We start from the raw sequence: 18,957 nt of genomic DNA, 5'->3' as shown, positions 1-18,957 counted from the left end.
GTTATAGATATGTTAAATGACCATGCCAGAGGTTAGCTGCAAAGCTGTGGCTGTACAAAATAGCTCTGCATGGCCCTGCGCCATGTGTCCCATGCCCCAGTTCAGACTTGTGGGGCTGAGGACATCCTATATTTTTAATATTTCCTGGACACCTTGAGTTCTGTACCCCATTACAAATCCCTCTTTCAGGGGGCTCTGGCTGCACCCTGTTACAGTAGTAGTAATAATACTAGCAGCAGTGGTCATAGAATAGCAGCCACTGCTGAAGTAGCAGCAATGGCGTCAGTTTTTAAGCACCTACTATATCCGGGTGCTATACTGGGTGCTTTACATGTATCACCTCACTGAATCTTCACAGCAGCCCTGCAAAGGAAACACATGAGTTACATTTAACAGGTGGGAAGTAGATTCAGAGAAGTACTTGCCTAAGGACATGGTGTCAGTAAAATTCCCCTATCTGAAGATTTATACTTCAGACCAAAGCCAGTTAAATAGCTGAAGTCTAGTAAGCAAGGTCATGGTCAAAAGCAGAGTTTTGACCAAAGCAATTTTGAGCTTCGAGCCCAGCCTCAGGCTTATAGGGACCATGTGGTTAACAGTGATGTGTTGTGGGTTCCGAGAGGGATCCGTGGACATGGATACATACCACTTCTGACACAGAAGACCCATCCATGCATTCAGTTTAAAATTTTTCAACAAGCACTGAAATAAGCTTAGGCTTAACAAAAAATATGTAAGTCAGAACAGATCTAAAGGATTATGCAGGCCTGAAATGTTGAGAGGAATTGGAACACCCCAGAAATCTCTGATTTACTGGAAGTTGGGTGGCCACAACCACTGAGGAAAGACACACTTGTGAAAGAACTCCGGCCTGAGTTTAACCATACCCTGAAACACTGTCTGTGACCCATCGCTAGGCAGGTGAATGGGCAGTAGAGTCAGCCTCATACAAACTCTGAGGCTTTATGAGCTCAAAGAATGTGGCTTTGTGGCTAGAATCAGGGATTCCTCTAGTTTGAACTGGCAGTTTCTGCATCTTCACCTTTCCACTCAGTGGCGTCCTGGAGGCAGTTCAGGCCTTGGCCCAGGGGGAGGGCACATCTCCAGAAAATGTAGTGGGTGTCCCTTTCCAGCTGACTCAAGTCAAAGGACTTTTCAAGGCATGGTCAGCCCTTGTTTCCTCCAAAATGACCAGATTTAAGTAAGGAAGTTGCTGACGAAAAACTGCATATTCCAAAGGGAAAAATTCCTAGTGCCATGTTTTATCTGCCCAAGAGACATCATTTTAAATACGTAGAATGAATTTCACATGGCTGCCTCTCCTGGACTCCATATCTATCTTTCTTTTGCACAAAGTGCATCCACTGGCAAAAAGGAGCAGTCAGGAATAAATGCTTACACCTTGGACAGGAGTCATAGCTATTTCTCAATTCACTGCTCAAAAGGGCATCTCCCAGAGAGATCAAGAGTCTTGTGATGTCAAAAAAGTGAGTAAAACCTGCTTGAACACTTCCAGTTTTGCCTTCACCTAAAATGCCCTTCCACTATCCCTCTACCACCCTTCAAGGCAGCATAGATTCCTGGCACGTACTACATGCTCATTAAATGACTGGGTGAGTGGATGGGATAAGGGAGAAAGAATGCAGGTGGGAAGGTACCTGTCACTCGTTTGGATGAATGGGTAGGTAAAGCCTTCCATAAACACCCCAGTTGGTAAACTCTTGCCTTCTTCCTGGATCTCTCTCTCACTCTTTTGTGTGCCACTCACGCAGTCCTTGCATTCGCATGATTTGCTGTGTCTCCCCCTGGAAGGAGATCATGCTCCCCTCAGTTTCTCCCAGCCCTCTAATAAGGCAGAGCTGGTACTCAGCAGATAACAGCTTCTGGCTGGCTAATTTGGGGACACAGCAGGAACAGCCATTAGGACTAACCGTTTTGGGCCAGGGGCCTTGAAGGAAGAAGTGGGTGTCTAACTCCTTTCACACTTGTGTGTTCTGGCTACAGCGTCACAGCCACAGCTGCCAGCATCGGAGCTGCTGGTGTGCCCCAGGCTGGCCTGGTGACCATGGTGATCGTGCTGAGCGCCGTGGGCCTGCCCACTGAGGATGTCACCCTCATCATTGCTGTCGACTGGTTCCTGTGAGTTGGAATAAATGCGCTGCTGCGGCCGGATGGGGAGGCGGGCTTCCCGGCCATGCAGAATCTGCAGTCTGTCATCATTCTCTCCTCAGATTGCCTAATGAGCCATCTGTTGCTATTTTAATTTCCCTCTGACCAGGCCATCTGATAACATGCTTAAAAATTAACTTCTCATAACTTCAAGCAGTGATTTTAAAAAGGCAATGCCCTGTACTAGCTCATTACACCTGGTAACGCTCAAGGTTAGGAGTTGGGTATTAGATGAGACAAACACAGACTAATAAACTGAAGAAGCCAGGAATGGCTCTGGCTGGTGTGGCTCAGTTGGATGGAGTGTTGTCCCGTAACCAAAAGGTTGTGGGTTTGATTTCTGGTCAGGGCACATATCTAGGTTGCAGGTTTGACTCTGGTCCAGGTGAGTATGATCCCTGGTCCAGCAGTGTGTGGGAGGCAACCAGTTGATGCTTCTTTCTCATTTCTCTGTCTCTCTCTTGCCCCTCTCCTTGCTGCGCCCCCCCCCTCCACTTCCTCTCTAAAAGCAATGAAAAAATGTCCTCCAATAAGGATTTAAAAAAATACATGTTTTTAAAGCAGCTACGGAAGGCCCCAGACGTTCCAAACCTCATAGGCTACCCTAGCCTATCTTAGCCATAGGTCAGCATCATAGGTTCAGAACCATCTGGTTCAAAATCAGCCTATCTTCCCAAGCATCAGACCATCAGGGGCAGTGGTATGAGCAGAGGCTTTGCAGTAAGACTGACTTGGGTTTGAATCTGCATTCAGTGTCTTCTTACTGGCTTTTGACCTTGAGTAAGTTCTTTAACCTCTCTGAGATCCAGTTGCATTATCTGTAAGATGGGAAGGATTCTATCTGTCTCATTGGGCTGGTGTAAGGACTGAGTCAGCTAATATAGACCAGTGTCTGGAAGACAGTATGTGCTCAATAAAAGGCAAGTCTTGTTAAAAATAGAGTGAGTTAGACCATTCAGGCCTCAACCAATTTTCATTCTCTCTCCCTTTCTCATTCTCTCTCTCTCTCTCTCTCACACACACACACACACACACACACAGCTGAGGAACACAGCAGAATAGCTGTAGTATGTTCAGGGTAAGGGTAAGAATGTGCCTTTGTGACCCCCAAGATGAGAGTTGGAATGAGCCTGATTCCCAGCTCTCCCCTTGGTTGATATCCACACTGTGCATTGGTCTTCCAGCATCGAGGTCTGGCTTTGTCCCCCGGCCATCAGGGGAGGTATAGCTCCTTAGTGAGTCTTCCCTTACAACCAGCCTGGGCTTGCTGGGGAGTCCAGGGCTATGTAGTTTGCAAGTGGCTGCCGAGATGGAGGAAAGGGGAGCAGAAACATTCCACATGGTCTGAAGATAAAGTCTTCTTCAAAGACTTTAAGGACTTCAGAAAGCAGAAGCTCCTGAACTGGGGAGGCTGTGCCATGTGAGGGCCCCCTTAGTAGCTGGTTGGTTCTACAAGGCCCTTTCTTGCAAAGGTGCCCTACCATTGAGACAGATGCTTCCATTTGTTCTTTCTAATGCAGAAGGGCATCCAGAATGCACATGGGTAAGCACTGTTGACCTTTTCTGCCCTGATGGTGTAGTTTCCACAAGAATATTCATGCACGTAGTTCCTACCAACTATGCTCCAGCATCCTCTCACCAGTGTGCCTTCTTTACCCACACAACTTCCCGCCTTCAGCCTCTTCTCCACGCTGTCTGGGAGTTAAGATTAACTGGGGATGCCTCAAGGAGAAAGCCATTCCCAGGCAAACCTGTGTTTTCTGACCGTGCTCTGTGGCGTCTCTGCTGGCTCATTTATGGAGTGGCCTAGTGTGGTGAAGAAACAAGTACACCAGGGACACACACACAGCACATACGCCACCCACAAAACATCCGAGTTCTCTCACCTTGGCCAGAAGAGCTCCTGGAAATGTCCACGAGACAGGGGTTAGAGGTGAAAGACTTATTGAATGTATTTACTTATTTTTATTGAATTTATTGGTGTGACATTGGTTAATTGTATAGGTTTCAGGGAGTTCAGACTTACTAAATTTTGACTCTCCTTTGGCTCCCCCAAAATAATCTGTGAATACTATTCCCATTTCTTTGGGACAAAAAGAGGGAATTTAGGGTTATTAGTGCTGAATTTATGGGGGTCACTTACTGGGAGCACAGGCACGGGGAACTGGTTTGCTCCTTCTGTCCTTTCGTGAACCACCAGACCCGTGAGGAGAGCAGCCTGTGGTCAGCCAGCCATGAGACAGCACTCTCTGCATTTGCTTAACGTACAACTTAACACTTCGGGTCCTTTCTTCTCTCCAGTGGGGAAGGAAAATGAAATCCAGGCCCCCTGTCTGACTCACCCTCTGCCTCCCCCAGGGACCGGTTCCGGACCATGGTGAACGTCCTGGGGGATGCATTTGGGACGGGCATTGTGGAGAAGCTCTCCAAGAAGGAGCTGGAGCAGATGAGCGTTTCATCTGAAGTCAACTTTGTGAACCCCTTTGCTGTGGAAACCACGACGCTCGATAACGAAGACTCGGACACGAAGAAGTCCTACGTCAACGGAGGCTTTGCCATAGACAAATCTGACACCGTGTCGTTCACCCAGACCTCACAGTTCTAGGGCCCCAGGCTTCAGATGACTGGGAAAGATGAAGGACATCTCTTAGCAATTTCAAACATTGAGGGAAAGAAAAACAATTGTACATTTGACCTGATATTACAGACCTCAGATTATTTTCTATATTTGGACTCAGAGCTTTTGCTCTCCAGGTTCTGGGACTTGGGGGTGGGGTAAGATAAAAGGAAATTGATTAAAAGGAAAGCTGTCTTATCTAGAGTTGTAAAATTCTATGACAAAGTTCGGAAGCATGTAACATAGCAGCTGTTGGAATTAGGTAACAAATGTGAAAAAGGAATTGCTTTCTCATCCATGGACCAGTGTTTTGGGTTTTTAAAAAAATACTCTGTCATTGACTACAAATTTTTACTCAGGCTTTGTATTGGCATGGAATTCCTTTGACATCTCATGTTTTTATAAATTATAATGCATCTCAACCACCCCCTCCCCCAGGTTAATGTGCCAAATTGTCCATTTTGAACTCATCTCTGGCCAATTTCAAAGACACTGCTTTGAAAGAAAACAGACCAGCACCGTTCTGCAATAACAGTTGTGAGATGGGCGTCGGGTCTGGGAGGAGGGAGATTCTCTTGTCGATGTACTGTATGGGACACTGGGAACTCCTAACCCAGTGTTCAGTATTGAGCTAGGTATGTATGTGTGTAAATACTATTTTCATATAATTTGTCCGACAGAGATCAGAATTGAACTGTCAATGTGAAATAAAGCTCTCCTTATACTTGAATAATGATGATGATTCCAGTCCAGATCTGCTTTGGGGCTTGTCAGACTCCTCTCTCGGGAGCACCAGCATGAGGGATGGTGGTGTTCAGCCGTTTCACGTCTGGGAATCTGCCCCAAAGCACAGACGTATCATGCTGATACCCTGAGGTGGCACAGCCGTTCCTTACAACTTCCAAATTCTGCTGGAAGGGAATCCACGTCAGCTCTGCATGAGATTATGTACAAAGGGGTCACTCAGATAAGGCTGGGTGTGTCTGTATCCAACTGGAAGGCTTCATTCTTCCAAGGTCAGCCATACCTACTTAAAAATGACAGTACTTTGCTCTTTTGTACCCATTAGGGCCCATGCAACAGTGGCAAGCTTACCAGCTAAGTTGTATTTTAATACTGACTTGATAGGTTGATCAAGCCACACTGACCAGAACGGCGCTATCCCACCCTGATTCTTGCAGGGTAAATCCCACAACCTGAGACACTGGGCTCAGCGGTTCAGGAAAACTCTTCACTTGTGTGTCACTTGTCTCCTCCTCCAGAGAGGGCTGTTCTGACTGGTAGTCTAGTAATCTTGGCCGGGCTTGTTAAAATCATCCTTTGTCATTCTCCTGCTAATTTATGAAATCTTATTAAGGTCTGTGCTTCCACTCACATCTTGTAAATAATGCTTAACATAAACTTGTATTTCCACTGAGATCCAAAATACTTGTGCTTCTGCAGTGTTGAGTAGCCCGTGTAAGCCTGTGCTTTCCTATTTAAGAAACCAGAAATTGTGCCAAAGAGCATGGAAAAGTCAGTAAATGCTCAGTATTGACCACTTGTACCTGAACTTGTAAGAGAATGATACTGGACTGACATGTAAACATCATAATAAGAACCAGTAATTCAGTGTGAGTTTTAAAATGCAAAGACTAGTGTTGTTTATGGAAAGTCAATCTAAGTATAACACAGTTAATCAGTAATTTGTCTTGGGCCGAATGGTTTACCCCCTGGCAGGGCTCTCCGATTTGGGCCTCTGGAGTTGGCAGGGCGGTTCCTGAACGGCAGGTCATCCTTATTTTGGAGTCGGTTTGTAACTGACCTCTTCACACACTGTGCTGTTCACTCATCAAAGAGAACAATGTTCTATTTCAGTCTCAATAAACATTGTTCTTTCTTTCCTGCCTTTTTCTTTATCTGTTCTTTATCTCACCCTGGTGGATGTGGGAAGGTGGACGCATGGTCAGTTAATCCAGACAGGACACAGGTTATCATTTCCAAAACTGTGTTTATACCCAAGAATTAAAAAGCAGGGCTTGAGGAGAAGTAATCCTAATTCTTCACGTCCATCAGTGGGGATTAAAAGGTTGAAATTCAGTGTCATTATGAACAGCTGGCCCACACTCTCTGACTACGATGAAGAGGAAGGTAGATTTGGGTGGAAATTACAGCGGGAGAAAGCCACCACAGAGACGGCGACCTGCTTTCACTGAAGGGCTGACCCTGCCATCTGCGACAGCACCGCACACCACGAAGAACGGCTATCTTCGGAGAGCACTTGGAAGGGCAGCACAGTCCCGCCTGGAGCCCGAGTCACACCGGGGCTCCGCAAGGGGACCCACCAGCGAGTGAGAGACACGGGAGCGGCAGCTCTCTCCGCTCCACTGAGACAGTGTCTCATAAAAATGCTCATCACTTCCTGGCAAACTAATTCACAACAGTTTTCTCTTTTGGCAACATGGGATGAAATACCCAACACCACAAACCCTTAAAAGAGAGAGGTCTGTTTGGAAAAGTTAGTGAAGCTGAGCAGGGACCTCCCCTGTATGATTTTGATCCTACCCAGAGTATATTCATGTACAGAGGAACCACGTTACCAGTACTAGAAATGACTCCCTTTTGAACAAATATTACTGAGCTCACTGGATACAAGACATAGAAGGCCTTTTATTTAAAACACCTGATTCTTAGAAGAGCATGAGGAAACTGTGGTTTATAATCTAGCAGTGGGCCAGCAACAGTGTTGGCTTGGCAGGTGTGTAAGAACCTTCCGTCCTGGAATAGAAAGAGGAACTGGTCATGCAGAGCCTTGGCAGAATTCTAGAAGGTTTTATGCAACAGAATATTCTGTATCCTCTTAACTGCCCAGCAAAGGACCGGTGAATAGGCACACAGCTCTGGCCTCTGACCAGCTTTGTGGCCCTTGCCAATAATCTCAGCCTTGGTTTAATCTTCCGTGAAATGGTGATAAATATTGCCCCTTGAGATTGCTTTAAATGAGAAAATGTGAAAGATGCATTTAGCAGAGACTTTGTCACATAATATGTTTGATAAACACTAGTGTGTTCCCCCAGAAAAAAACCCTACACCCTCACCCCCTGTGTACATGGGAAATCCATAGAGAGGCAACTTCAATTGCTATCCAGTTTGTTGGGACCTTTGCCACTGATATGATTAAGGATTGTAGCTTTCATCACTTGACATCAGCTGAGTTATTAGAGCAAAGAGTACATCCAACCTAGTGAGACAATATATTAACAACTCCCATCCATGAAGGGTAAACTCTGAAAATAGGACATTTTGATTTAAATAGTGTAAGACTAAACAAAATAAGCCAGTCAGAGAAAGACAAATACCATATGATCTCACTTGTGTGTGGAATCTAATGAACAACATAGAAACAGAGGTGTAGATACATGGAACAGACTGACAGCTGTCAGAGGGGAGGGATGAGGAGGGGACTGGATGAAAAAAGGTGAAGGGATTTAGCAAAGAACATACACATACAACCCACAGTCCCAGACAACAGTGTGGCAATGGCCGGCAGGGGACAGCTGGGTGGAGGTGGGCAAGGGGGCGGGGAGGACAGGGAATAGGGACATCTGTAATGGTGTCGACAGTAAAAATCAAGTAAAAATAAATTTTAAAAATAAATAGTGTGAGACTTAGAATATTTTCTTCTGTAAAGTATCACATGAGGACTAAACAAAAAATGTTTGCAATCTTTTCTGTGGCCTGAGACAGAGAGAGAGCTTTGCGATCAGGCTGCATGGAGGCTGAGATGTACATTCCTGTAGCACCCTTTACATTAAGTCCTGGATTAGTGACATGAGGTTCACTTCTGCTGTCTGGGCCTGTATATCTCATGTGACTGTCTTCCCCATGCTGGGACTTCGTTCTGGGCTCCACATGGGGTTTTACAAATAACCCCCATGGTAGAAAATGTGCCTCCCTCCCCGCAATCTTAACTTTTTAAGTAAAATCCCTATAACATACACAAGAAGTGAACCTTTTTAAATTAGCTTTGGGAACAACATATACTGATCCACATATACTGAATTAGGTGATTGCTCACAAGCGTATGAGGTTATTGACCATGAATGGAGATGACTGGCCCAGGTTAAAGAATGCCACCAAATTCCTAAGACAGCATTAGGTCGGCCACACAACTGCTGTCCCATTTCTGCTGAGAGAGACAAGTGCCATGTATGGCTTGGAGGATATCTCTCCAGGATTACGAAGACACTTGTGGTTTCATCTACAAATCTCTCTCCTTGGTCTGCCAATTTTAAGATACCACAAAGTTCAGAACAGTTATTAGTACACCCCCAAAGCCAAGATAAAATCAACATCCCTTTTGGTATTCTGGTTGAAGAAAAGGAAAGATGAAAGTAGTGGCCTCTTTTAGAGTTTGACTTCTAGAAGGCCTCGCCAGCCTGAAGCTGGGAAACTGCCCTCCTCAGAGCAGAACCAGAATGGTACACAGAGAGACGCTCCCCCCATAGGAGTACCACTTATCAAAAGATGGAGGCAAAGACACTAGAAACAAAGGCACAGAATCAACCAAACTCCTGAATAGTAGTGTCTGGATCCCCCCCCACACACGTGTGCACACACAGGTTTTCCAGACTGTAGACTCTGGTAGCTGCTGTTCCTCTTGACTCAGAGTAGCTATCAGCAAGGTTACACGATGTCCCATTCTTGTCTCTCACTTCGAGGAATTTGAGGGAATGCAAGTAATGCAGCTGGGTAGTTCAGAGTCAAAGGTCTGGCTGCCAGTGGTAGAAATGAGGCACTGGCCAGGAGCCACTTTATCTTGTTCAGACGGTGTGGAAAGACCCCTTTTTCCAAGGTAAGGATAAGACTGATTGAAATGAATTGAGTGGTCCACCATCACACAGGTGCTTCACTTCATGGACTCACCTTCACAAAGTACTGAAGACATGCTCATTTTAAAGATGACTTTGATCGTCCTCCAAGCATTTGAATGTGACTGGCATTTAAGGAGTCCTCGTGTTGTGTTTCCAAAGTCATCAGTTTAGCTTGGCAAGAATAATAACAGGACAGAAAAAAAACTTTGTCTGAGCTGAGGACTCTGGAGTGGGGGAAGGGCAGGGGAAGGCTCTCCAACAAGAATCTGAGGATAACGAAAGTCCAGGTCTTTAGGAAACTGGGAGGGCCTGGAAGGTGTCAGAGAACTACTACTGTGTAACTCAGAGTTATGTTATGAATACGAGCAGTCGCCGTTAGCAACAGAGGAACAGTGGCTGGTCCTGCCTCAACAACTGCTTTTGTATTCTCAGCATGCCAAACACGCTTTAATTCCTAGCATTTACCAACTAATCTTCCACTTCCGGATTTAGCCAGACAGGAACGTGCCAACTTCACATTAAACACATACAACCTCCAGACTCTGCTCAGTCAAGAGGGGCCAGTTAGGTTAGGGCATATGCCACCTGCAGTTAATGAGAACATGAGCAGCACACACAGCAAGGCAGTCTCAGGCTGCAAGGATACTCGGGATGCCTTTCTGGCGCTAAGGAAAAGTTCGCCCCCATACCATTCCAGGTAGATGCCACCTACCCTATTCTTGGGCCTCATCACCTTTCATAGAAATGACACTCTTAAGGCAAATAAAGGTCCCCTTTTTCTTAAGGTGTTGACCTAACACCTAACCGCTGCAGGCACTGAGGGAGGGGTGTTCTCCCTGCCAGGGTGCACACAGGAGAGGATGGGATGTCATGTCTCCCCAGAAGAAAAAACAGCAACAACAACATAGAGGAAACTCATTTTTATTTAGTTGACAAATGTTTGCACAACAGTTACTATGTGGCAAGCACTGTTCTTAGCACTTAACAAATATTAACTAAGTTAATCTCAACAACATTGTGAAGTACTATAGGTGAGAAAGTGATACAAAAGGTTAAGGAAGTTTCCCCCAAGATCACACATGAATAGGTGGCCCAGCAACTTGGCTCCAGTGTCAAGATTCTTCACCAGGCATTGAGAGTCAGAGAAGGCCAGGAGTGCTAGAATAGTCTAACCCAAATATAGGGTGGCCTAAAATTTTCAAGACAAATAATAATCATTGTTAATACTTACCAAGTATTAACTATAAGCCTGCCACTGTACTAAATATTTTAGATGCTTAATTTCATTTTTTTTTTCTTTTCAACACTCCTATCAAGCAGGTATTATTGCCCTCCATTTTCCAGATGAGGAAACTGTGGCGTAGAGAGGTTAACTTGCCTGAGTGCACAGAGTTGGACCTCCAACCTGATTCCAAAGTCTGTGTTCCTAACCACTGAGATGTGGCGCTTCCCAGTGCCTACAAGTTCCATGCAAATAGAAACCAAAAGAAAGCAGGGGGAGTCAAAACCCCCCAACAAAGAGAAGTCCAGGTCCCAATGGCCTCACTGGTAAATTCTAACATTTAAAGAATTAGTACCAATCCTTCTCAAACTGTTCCCAAAAATAGTAGAGGAGGGGGGGAACACTGTCAAATTCATTTTACAAGGCCAGCATTACTCTGAAACAAAGCCAAACAAGGACAATTATAAGGAAAAAAATTACAGGTCAATATCCCTGGTGGACATAGATGCAAAAATCCTCAACAAAATATTAGCAAACTGAGTTTAACAGGACATGAAAGGATCATCCACCATGATGAAGTGGGATTTATTTCTGAGATATAGTAGCTCAACATAGACAAATCAATAAATGCAATGCATACATTCACAAAATGAGGGTAATAATCACAATTATCTCAATAAATGCAGAAAAAGCATTTGACAAAATTCAACAACTTTTCATGATAAAAACCCTTAAAAAATTAGGAATAGAGGAACATTTCCCAACATAATCCAGGCCTTACATGACAAGCCCACAGCAAACACACTCAATAGTGAAAAGCTGGAAGCATTTCCTCTGAGATCAGGAACATAAGCTCCACGGTAAACAAACCAATGTCCTACTGGCAAAATCCAACAAGCCATCTCTTAGGCATTAATTTTCACTCTTTTGTAATATTTGCCACTGTTAATTAGCTCATTTTCCACTAAGTTCTTTCCCTTTGAATTCTAAGACATGACAGGGTTCTGCCCCAAACCTCTCCCTGCTACCCTGTTCTTCAGTAGTTTTTGTGACCTCCTCCTGCTGCTCCCTTCCTGTGGGCCTCCTCTCTGCCCGACACCCCACCTGTGCCAGACACACAGGGATCCCTCAAATGTGGAATGAATGAAGCAGCTCCATTTCCTCTGGTCGCTCTCTCTACACTCTCTCCACACTCTCTCCATGGGAAATTCGCCCATTACTGTGGCTTCCAATGCCACCTCCATTTAGATGATTAACAAAAATGTGTATCCCCTAAATCTACAGCTGCCCTTGGTTTCGCCTGCCCTGCCCTCTCGACCAAACTTCAGATCTACATTTCCAACTTCTCTTGGACATTTCCCTTTTACCCTTGTACCATCTTTTTAAACTGAACTTATCCAAGATCAAACTTATAAATTTCTTCTGTAGTCTCTTTTCCTAAATTGAATATTGTATTTTCAAAATCACCAGGATTTCTACTGCAACTTAGGATCGTAACAATTTCTTTGACCCTCTTTGACCCCAAGAGGTCGGAGGTGACAAGGTAGGTCTACTTGGAGCCTGAGTGGCAGGCTGTCTCCTTGTGAAGTGGGTCATCTGTGGCTTAGCTTCATTTCAGCCACAAATCACTGAACATGGTGCATTCCTGCATTTTCTCTTCCTTTGTCATTCTCAAATAAATAATGTGTACTTTGATAATCCTCAGTTCTACTTACAACAATGAGAACCTTCAAAACAGGAACAAGATTCAGAGAAAACAGTAACAACAACAACTAAATCCAAGAGAAGGCCCCCAGGGCCTCTGAGCACCCACCTGCCTCACAGAAGCCCCGCCCTGTAATGCTGAGGGTTCCCCACTCTGACCCTACTACCAAAAAACACCACGAGAAAGAAATTCCTCTCCAAAAGGTTTTATTTGGCCCATTTTGCTCTCTTCATCCTGAGTTCATCTCACCTCATGTCATGAAGAATGTGAATCTACAAAATGAAGAACACTGTAACCTACTATCTGCAGAGCAAATTATTCTCTCAATCAATATTTCACTCCTGATGATTAAATAGTTCACCCTCATTTTGCAATTCAGCCCAGGCCTTCTGACTTAACTATCTCTTTTTTAAAGGAGCCAGACTCCCCCTCCACCTCCTCCACATTCAAGCACCATTAAAATAAGGTGCCTGGTGGTTTCTCCCCACCATCCATGTTTAATGAGCCCCTTTCTTCTCTATGACCCTCCCACCCTGTCCTGGCTCTAACTCCCAGACTTCTTCAATGGCTTTGTTAAAGTCTCCCTGCTGCCAGCCTCTGCCCACTCCCTGACCAGCCTGAACAGGATTGTCAAGTTAATTGTCTACTTTCCCAGACCAAAACTCTAATGGTTTCTTACTGTCTACAGCACAAAGTCTAAAATACCAGGCCCAATATTTAGGACACTTCAGAAGATATCCTTAGAGGGTATTCCCTTTTTCTCCAAACACATATCCTTCCTTAGATTCCAGTTTCTCTTCTCCCAAACCTCTTCTCCACCAGTCTTCCTATTCCTTAATGTCAAAAATAAATTCTTGGCACCTGACCCCAAGGCTCCATTATTTCTTACCAAATGGGACCTAGAGAAGTAATAGTATCTTGGTCCATAATCAGATATTGCCTTGTATTATTAAGTTAATTAATTTGAGACAATTATAAATAAGGTTCCACAAATTCAGTTATTATTATTTCATACTATTAAATAAGAGTCAAAACTGGTGGCTGTGGGCAAGATCCAGCTTCAGACCACCTTTACGTGGCCACAGAGCCTTTTGCTGTTTTAGATTTGAATTTGAAGAATTTAAAAACCTTGCAGGAGGTGAAGGAAGTGGAGTAACACCCCAGCACTCACCATTATTTCAAACCCCACTGCTTCTGACAGTCACAGATCCTGCCTGGTCCTGAAGGCATTTGAGTTTGCAACGCCTTTTGATAATCACACATGAAACAGCTCATAGCCCTAATAAGTCTGGAGACTCCAGAAGGGCACAGGTTGGATCTTACACTCATTAGTATAACTCATCCTCTACCCCACAGGGCCCAGTACAATACTGAGCACAACGTAGAGGCTTAATAAATACAAATTGAGTGATTCCATGCAAGGCTATGGAATCAATTTAGTTATTTGTCAGGGCTGGGAGGCTGCACGACTCAGTGAACAAAGGATGTCATCATTTGCCTCTGCTGAATTTCCTCATGCAAAGACAAAATGAACTTTCATGACAAGGAACTCTCCCCGTGAATCCAGCACTTCCAACAACAGCTCCTCTTACATACAGTCTGTTCCTGGAAGCCATCGCACTAAAATAAGGGTGATATTTATCTCAGTTCAAGATACCAATTTGAGTGTTAATTCCTGGAGGAAAAGGAACAGGGATATTTATTTTGGAGTGGGAGAGGGCTTCCTAAAAATGCTATTTACAAACATAATATTCCAATGACAGGAAATAAGAGCAGAAAGCATCTTTTGTTGGCCTAAACAAGGAGTGATTAACCTCATTCCAGCTTCTGTCAAGAAATCTTAATTGCCCTGTTACTCTACTGAAATAATAAGTTCAATTTTTCAAACCCTTCAGGTTGAGTTACCCAGCATGCACCAGCTTCAGGGACAGTGAGGTGACAACCAAGGGGCAGTAATCAAGAGGTCTGGAGACAAGGCAAACCAGGTTGGAAATTGCCTTTGATACACATTTGTTTTTCTGAATCTCAGTGTCCTTAGTGGAAAAAAGAAAAGAAAAAAAAATGCTTTCTGCAAATAATTTAATGAGAATAATAACAACTAATACTTACTGAGTGCCTATTTTATGCCAGCCACTAATTTCAAGTGCTTTAAGTGTGTGGAGTCATCTATCTATGACATCACAAAGTGGATACTAATTTTGCCTCCATTTCACACAGAAAGACACTGAGGCACAATGAACTTATTTGCCCAAGTTACTCAGCCAGTAAATGGCAGAATCAGGATTCAAATCTAGTTGCTCTCACTCTAGAGCCTTCACTCTTCACACCCACACAATAATGCCCTCGTGAAGCATTATACAGTGCCTGGAAAACTAAGGTACTGAACAAAGGAATGAAAAAATAAGAGAAAAGGTGGGAAGGAAAAAAGAAAAGTCCTTTGTCCATTTCTTTGCTGGCCTTCTGGGTTTCCCAAGGATGGATGGGAAGGTTTTTAAAAGTCTGTGGCTCAAGCCCCTCCACGTTGCTCTTGTCCTGACCTCCTCTGTGGAAGAACCTAGAATAAATCACCCTCCACACTCACCCAGGCTAAGAAGGACATTCAGTAACCTTGGCTCATTCAAAAGCACCCACAACCAATCACAAAATAAAGGCCCAATACCCACCACATGTATTTCAACTCTCTTACCTTAGAGCCAACTCTCTGCCTTACCACGGGTCTTCCTTCTGCCTCTTCATTTGAAAGTTCAAATCCATGCCCTACTGGGTAGCTCATTTGCTTAGAGCATCATCCTAATATGCCAAGTTGTGAGGGATCAAAACCCGGTCAGGGCACATACAACAACCAACAAATGAATGCATAAATAAATGGAGCAACAAACTGATGTGTCTGTCTGTCTGTCGTCTCTCTTCCCCTGCTTCCTCTCTCTCTAAAATCAGTAAATTAAAAGAAAAAGGAAGTCCTAATCCTGGTGACTCAGTAGCCTAACAGCCCTCAGATTCCCTGCATCATTTCTGGGGCAGGCCATGAAGTGCTGAGGCACTCACTGCTGCCATCTCAGAGTTCATGCTGTGGAGACTAGCGCCCTCCCCGACATGACCCTCCCACACATATAAAGCAAACCTGGCCATACAATATGATGTATTCTGTCTGTCCTATTGACCCACATGGTCTTGGAGAGGAGTAGAGCTGTGTTTGCCACAGAGAGCAAGTGAGCCCCAGCAGGTGATTCTTATGGGTAAATTCTTATGAGCTTCAAGCTACTTTTAAATAGAAAAAAGAGGGGACTGACCAAGATGGAGCCATAAGTAGATATACTTTGCCTCCTCCCATGACCAAAAGGAGGACAAAAGCAAATTTAAAAACAAAAAATAACCAGAACTGCCAGAAAATCGAACTGAATGGAAGTCAGACAACCAAGGAGTTAAAGAAAAAACATTCATTCAGACTGGTCAGAGGAGTGGAGACAGGCAGCCAGAGCAGAGAGGATGCATGGCAAGGTGGTGACTGGAGGACCGGGCGGTCCCACATTTGCATACAGATAAATGGGGAGGAACAACTGGGGAGTGAGACAGAGTGTGCAACTCAGGGTTCCAGTATGGGAAAAGAAACCCTCAAAACCTCTGGCTATAAAAACCTGTGGGTGTTGTAGCAGCAGGAGAAACTCCCAGCCTCACAGGAGAGTTCACTGGAGAGACCCACAGGGTCCTAGAATGTACACAAACCCACCCACCCAGGAATCAGCACCAGAAGGGCTCAATTTGCTTGTGAGTAGCAGGAGAAGTGACTGAAAGCTGGTAGAGAGCCAAGCATTGTTTTCTCTTGAACCCCTCCCCCACATACAGTGCCACAACGCAGTAATGTGGGTTGCCTCAACCTTGTGAATACTTAAGGCTCTGCCCCTTATTATGTAACAGGCGCAAAAAGACAAAGCAACATTGCCCAAATGAAAGAACAGTTCAAAGCTCCAAAAATAAAACTAAGCAAGGAAGAGACAGCCAACCTATCAGATGCAGAGTTCAAAACACTGGTAATCAGGATGCTCAGAGAAATGGTTGAGTATGGTCACAAAATAGATGAAGAAGTGAAGGCTATACAAAGTGAAATAAAGAAAAATATACAGGGAACCAACAGTCCAGAGAAGGAAACCGGGACTCAAATTAACAGTTTGGAGTAGAAGGAAGAAACAAACATTCAACCAGAACAGAATGAAGAAATGAGAATTCAAAAAAATAAGGAGATGCTTAGGAACCTCTGGGACAACTTTAAACATTCCAACATCTGGATCATAAGGGTGCCAGAAGAAGAGGAAGAGCAAGAAATTGAAAACTTCTTTGAAAAAAATAATGAAGGAGAACTTCCCCAATCTGGCAAAGGAAATAGACTTCCACGAAGTCCTGGAGGCTCAGAGAGTCCCAAAGAAGTTGGACCCAAGGAAGCATACACTGAGGCATATCATAATTTTATTACCTAAGATTAAAGATAAGGAGAGAATCTTAAAAGCAACAAGAGAAAAGGAGACAGTTACCTATGAAGGAGTTCCCATAAGGCTATCAGTTGATTTCTCAAAAGAAATCTTGCAGGCAAGTAGGGACTGGAAATAAGTATTCCAAGTCATGAAAGACAAGGACCTACATCCAAGATTATTCTATCCAGCAAAGCTATCATCTAAAATGGAAGGGCAGATAAAGTGCTTCTCCGATAAGGTCAAGGTAAAGGAGTTCATCAACGCCAAGCCCTTATTATATAAAATGTTAAAGGTACTTATCTAAGAAAAAGTCCTCTATCATCTGATCAAAAATATGAACAGTAAAATGACAGCAAACTCACAACTATCAACAGCTGATCCTAAAAATAAATAAATAAATAAATAAATACTAAGCAAACAACTAGAACAGCAAACAACAGAATCACAGAAATGGAGATCACATGGAAGGTTATCAATGGGGAGGGGTGGGGAGAGAATTGGGGGAAAGGTACAAGGAATAAGAAGCATAAATGGTAGGTACAAAATAGACAGGGGGAGGTTAAAATAGTATAGAAGATGGAGAAGTCAAAGACCTTATATGTACGATCCCTGAACTAAAGGTAAGGGGGAATGCTGGTGAGAGGGTGGGTACCGGGTGGAAGGGATAACGGGGAAGAAAACAAATGGGACAACTGTAATAGCATAATCAATAAAATATCTTTTTTAAAAATTAAAAGTTTGATACCTCCTGCTCTAGGATAATTTGGGGAGCAATTAGTTTTATTTCCTATGAATATGTGTCACTGTATCCTTGTTTATCAAGCAATAAAAGAGCTTTCATTTACTAATCAAAAAAAAAGAAAATAATATATATTCTTACTGGGGTGTGGGAGGGTCATTCTAAAAGATAGAGAATCTCAAGGGGAAAGTTTCAGAGTGGGAGCTCCTCACTCTGAAGAAGCTGAAGAAGCTCCAGATCAGAAAATAAGAAAAGGGCCATCCATCCTGGAAAGGACCCATTTGCACCAGGGAAAAGCCTGTATCCTAGGCATGACCCCGTATTTGCCAAATTTCCTAGTTCTAAGGTGAAACTAAGCACAGGCTCTTCCCTCTGATGAACAAAGTAATTGTTGCTGTCCCTAGGCCCAGTATAGAGGACTGGGAGGGAACAGACTCCAGGATGCTTAGGGTTGCAGCTCTTCTCATTGTCAGCAGAGTTCCCGAGACAGGGGAAGATAGGGGGACTTCTCCCCAAAACCTGCATATCCCCAAGGAAGGCTGGGGTGGGTCCCCTATTCAGAGATGCACAAAGGTCCCATCAGGTGGTGCTAGCAGATTCATTGGTCACACACACAGATCGGAAAACGCAGCATTTCCTTGGGTTGCTCTCAGAGAGGCCAGAGGGCTCCTTAAATGGAACTAATCAGGCAGAGCCATCCATGGCTGTTACTGAGAGTGGCCAGGCATTCAGTGGCTAGGATGAACTTGCACACATAACCCATCCATCCTCTAATTATACATTTAAAACCAACCATTTTCTTTTATGTTAAACTAATCATATACACTATTTTTTTTGGAATCTTTATAGGCACTTTATTCAGATGTCTGGCAATCTGAGAAGGCAGCGGGTTATGTACCCTAATAGACTATTTTACATCCCATTTTAAAATGACCCTTTTTTTGAATTCAGGGCCTACAGACTTCAGGTAACTTTGAGTCAGTTGGGTGACCATAGGGAAATGACTTCATTCTAAGGTGGCTTCACTTACAGGGCCCAGGTTCCATGAGGGAGATTTTCCCAAGAGTCTCTGCAAACCCAGACCCTGTGAAACATGTTTGGAAAATATGGTGCAGGCTTTGATAGACTGGCAACTGTGAAAGTCAAGAAAGTAATAATAAACTGAAGTAAGACAAGAAGAATTTTT

The 18,957-nt window shown here is 44.0% G+C and overlaps 1 protein-coding gene across 1 annotated transcript in view; it reads left to right on the top strand.

Annotated features, from left to right (window-relative positions):
* SLC1A1 (solute carrier family 1 member 1) overlaps positions 1–6,672 on the top strand; it is a 72,290-nt gene extending 65,618 nt beyond the window's left edge. Inside the window, exons 11-12 of the mRNA XM_028522158.2 lie at positions 2,005–2,139; positions 4,528–6,672. Coding sequence (XP_028377959.1) covers positions 2,005–2,139; positions 4,528–4,774 — 382 coding nt within the window. The 3' untranslated portion in view covers positions 4,775–6,672. The remainder of the gene's footprint in view (positions 1–2,004; positions 2,140–4,527) is intronic.
* Positions 6,673–18,957: the final 12,285 nt, after the last annotated feature.

Source organism: Phyllostomus discolor, chromosome 3 (assembly GCF_004126475.2).
Source record: "Phyllostomus discolor isolate MPI-MPIP mPhyDis1 chromosome 3, mPhyDis1.pri.v3, whole genome shotgun sequence".
NCBI classification, from domain to species: Eukaryota; Metazoa; Chordata; class Mammalia; order Chiroptera; family Phyllostomidae; genus Phyllostomus; species Phyllostomus discolor.
The sequence above is the reverse complement of the archived record's forward strand: the minus strand, read 5'-3'. Positions and strand labels throughout refer to the sequence as shown.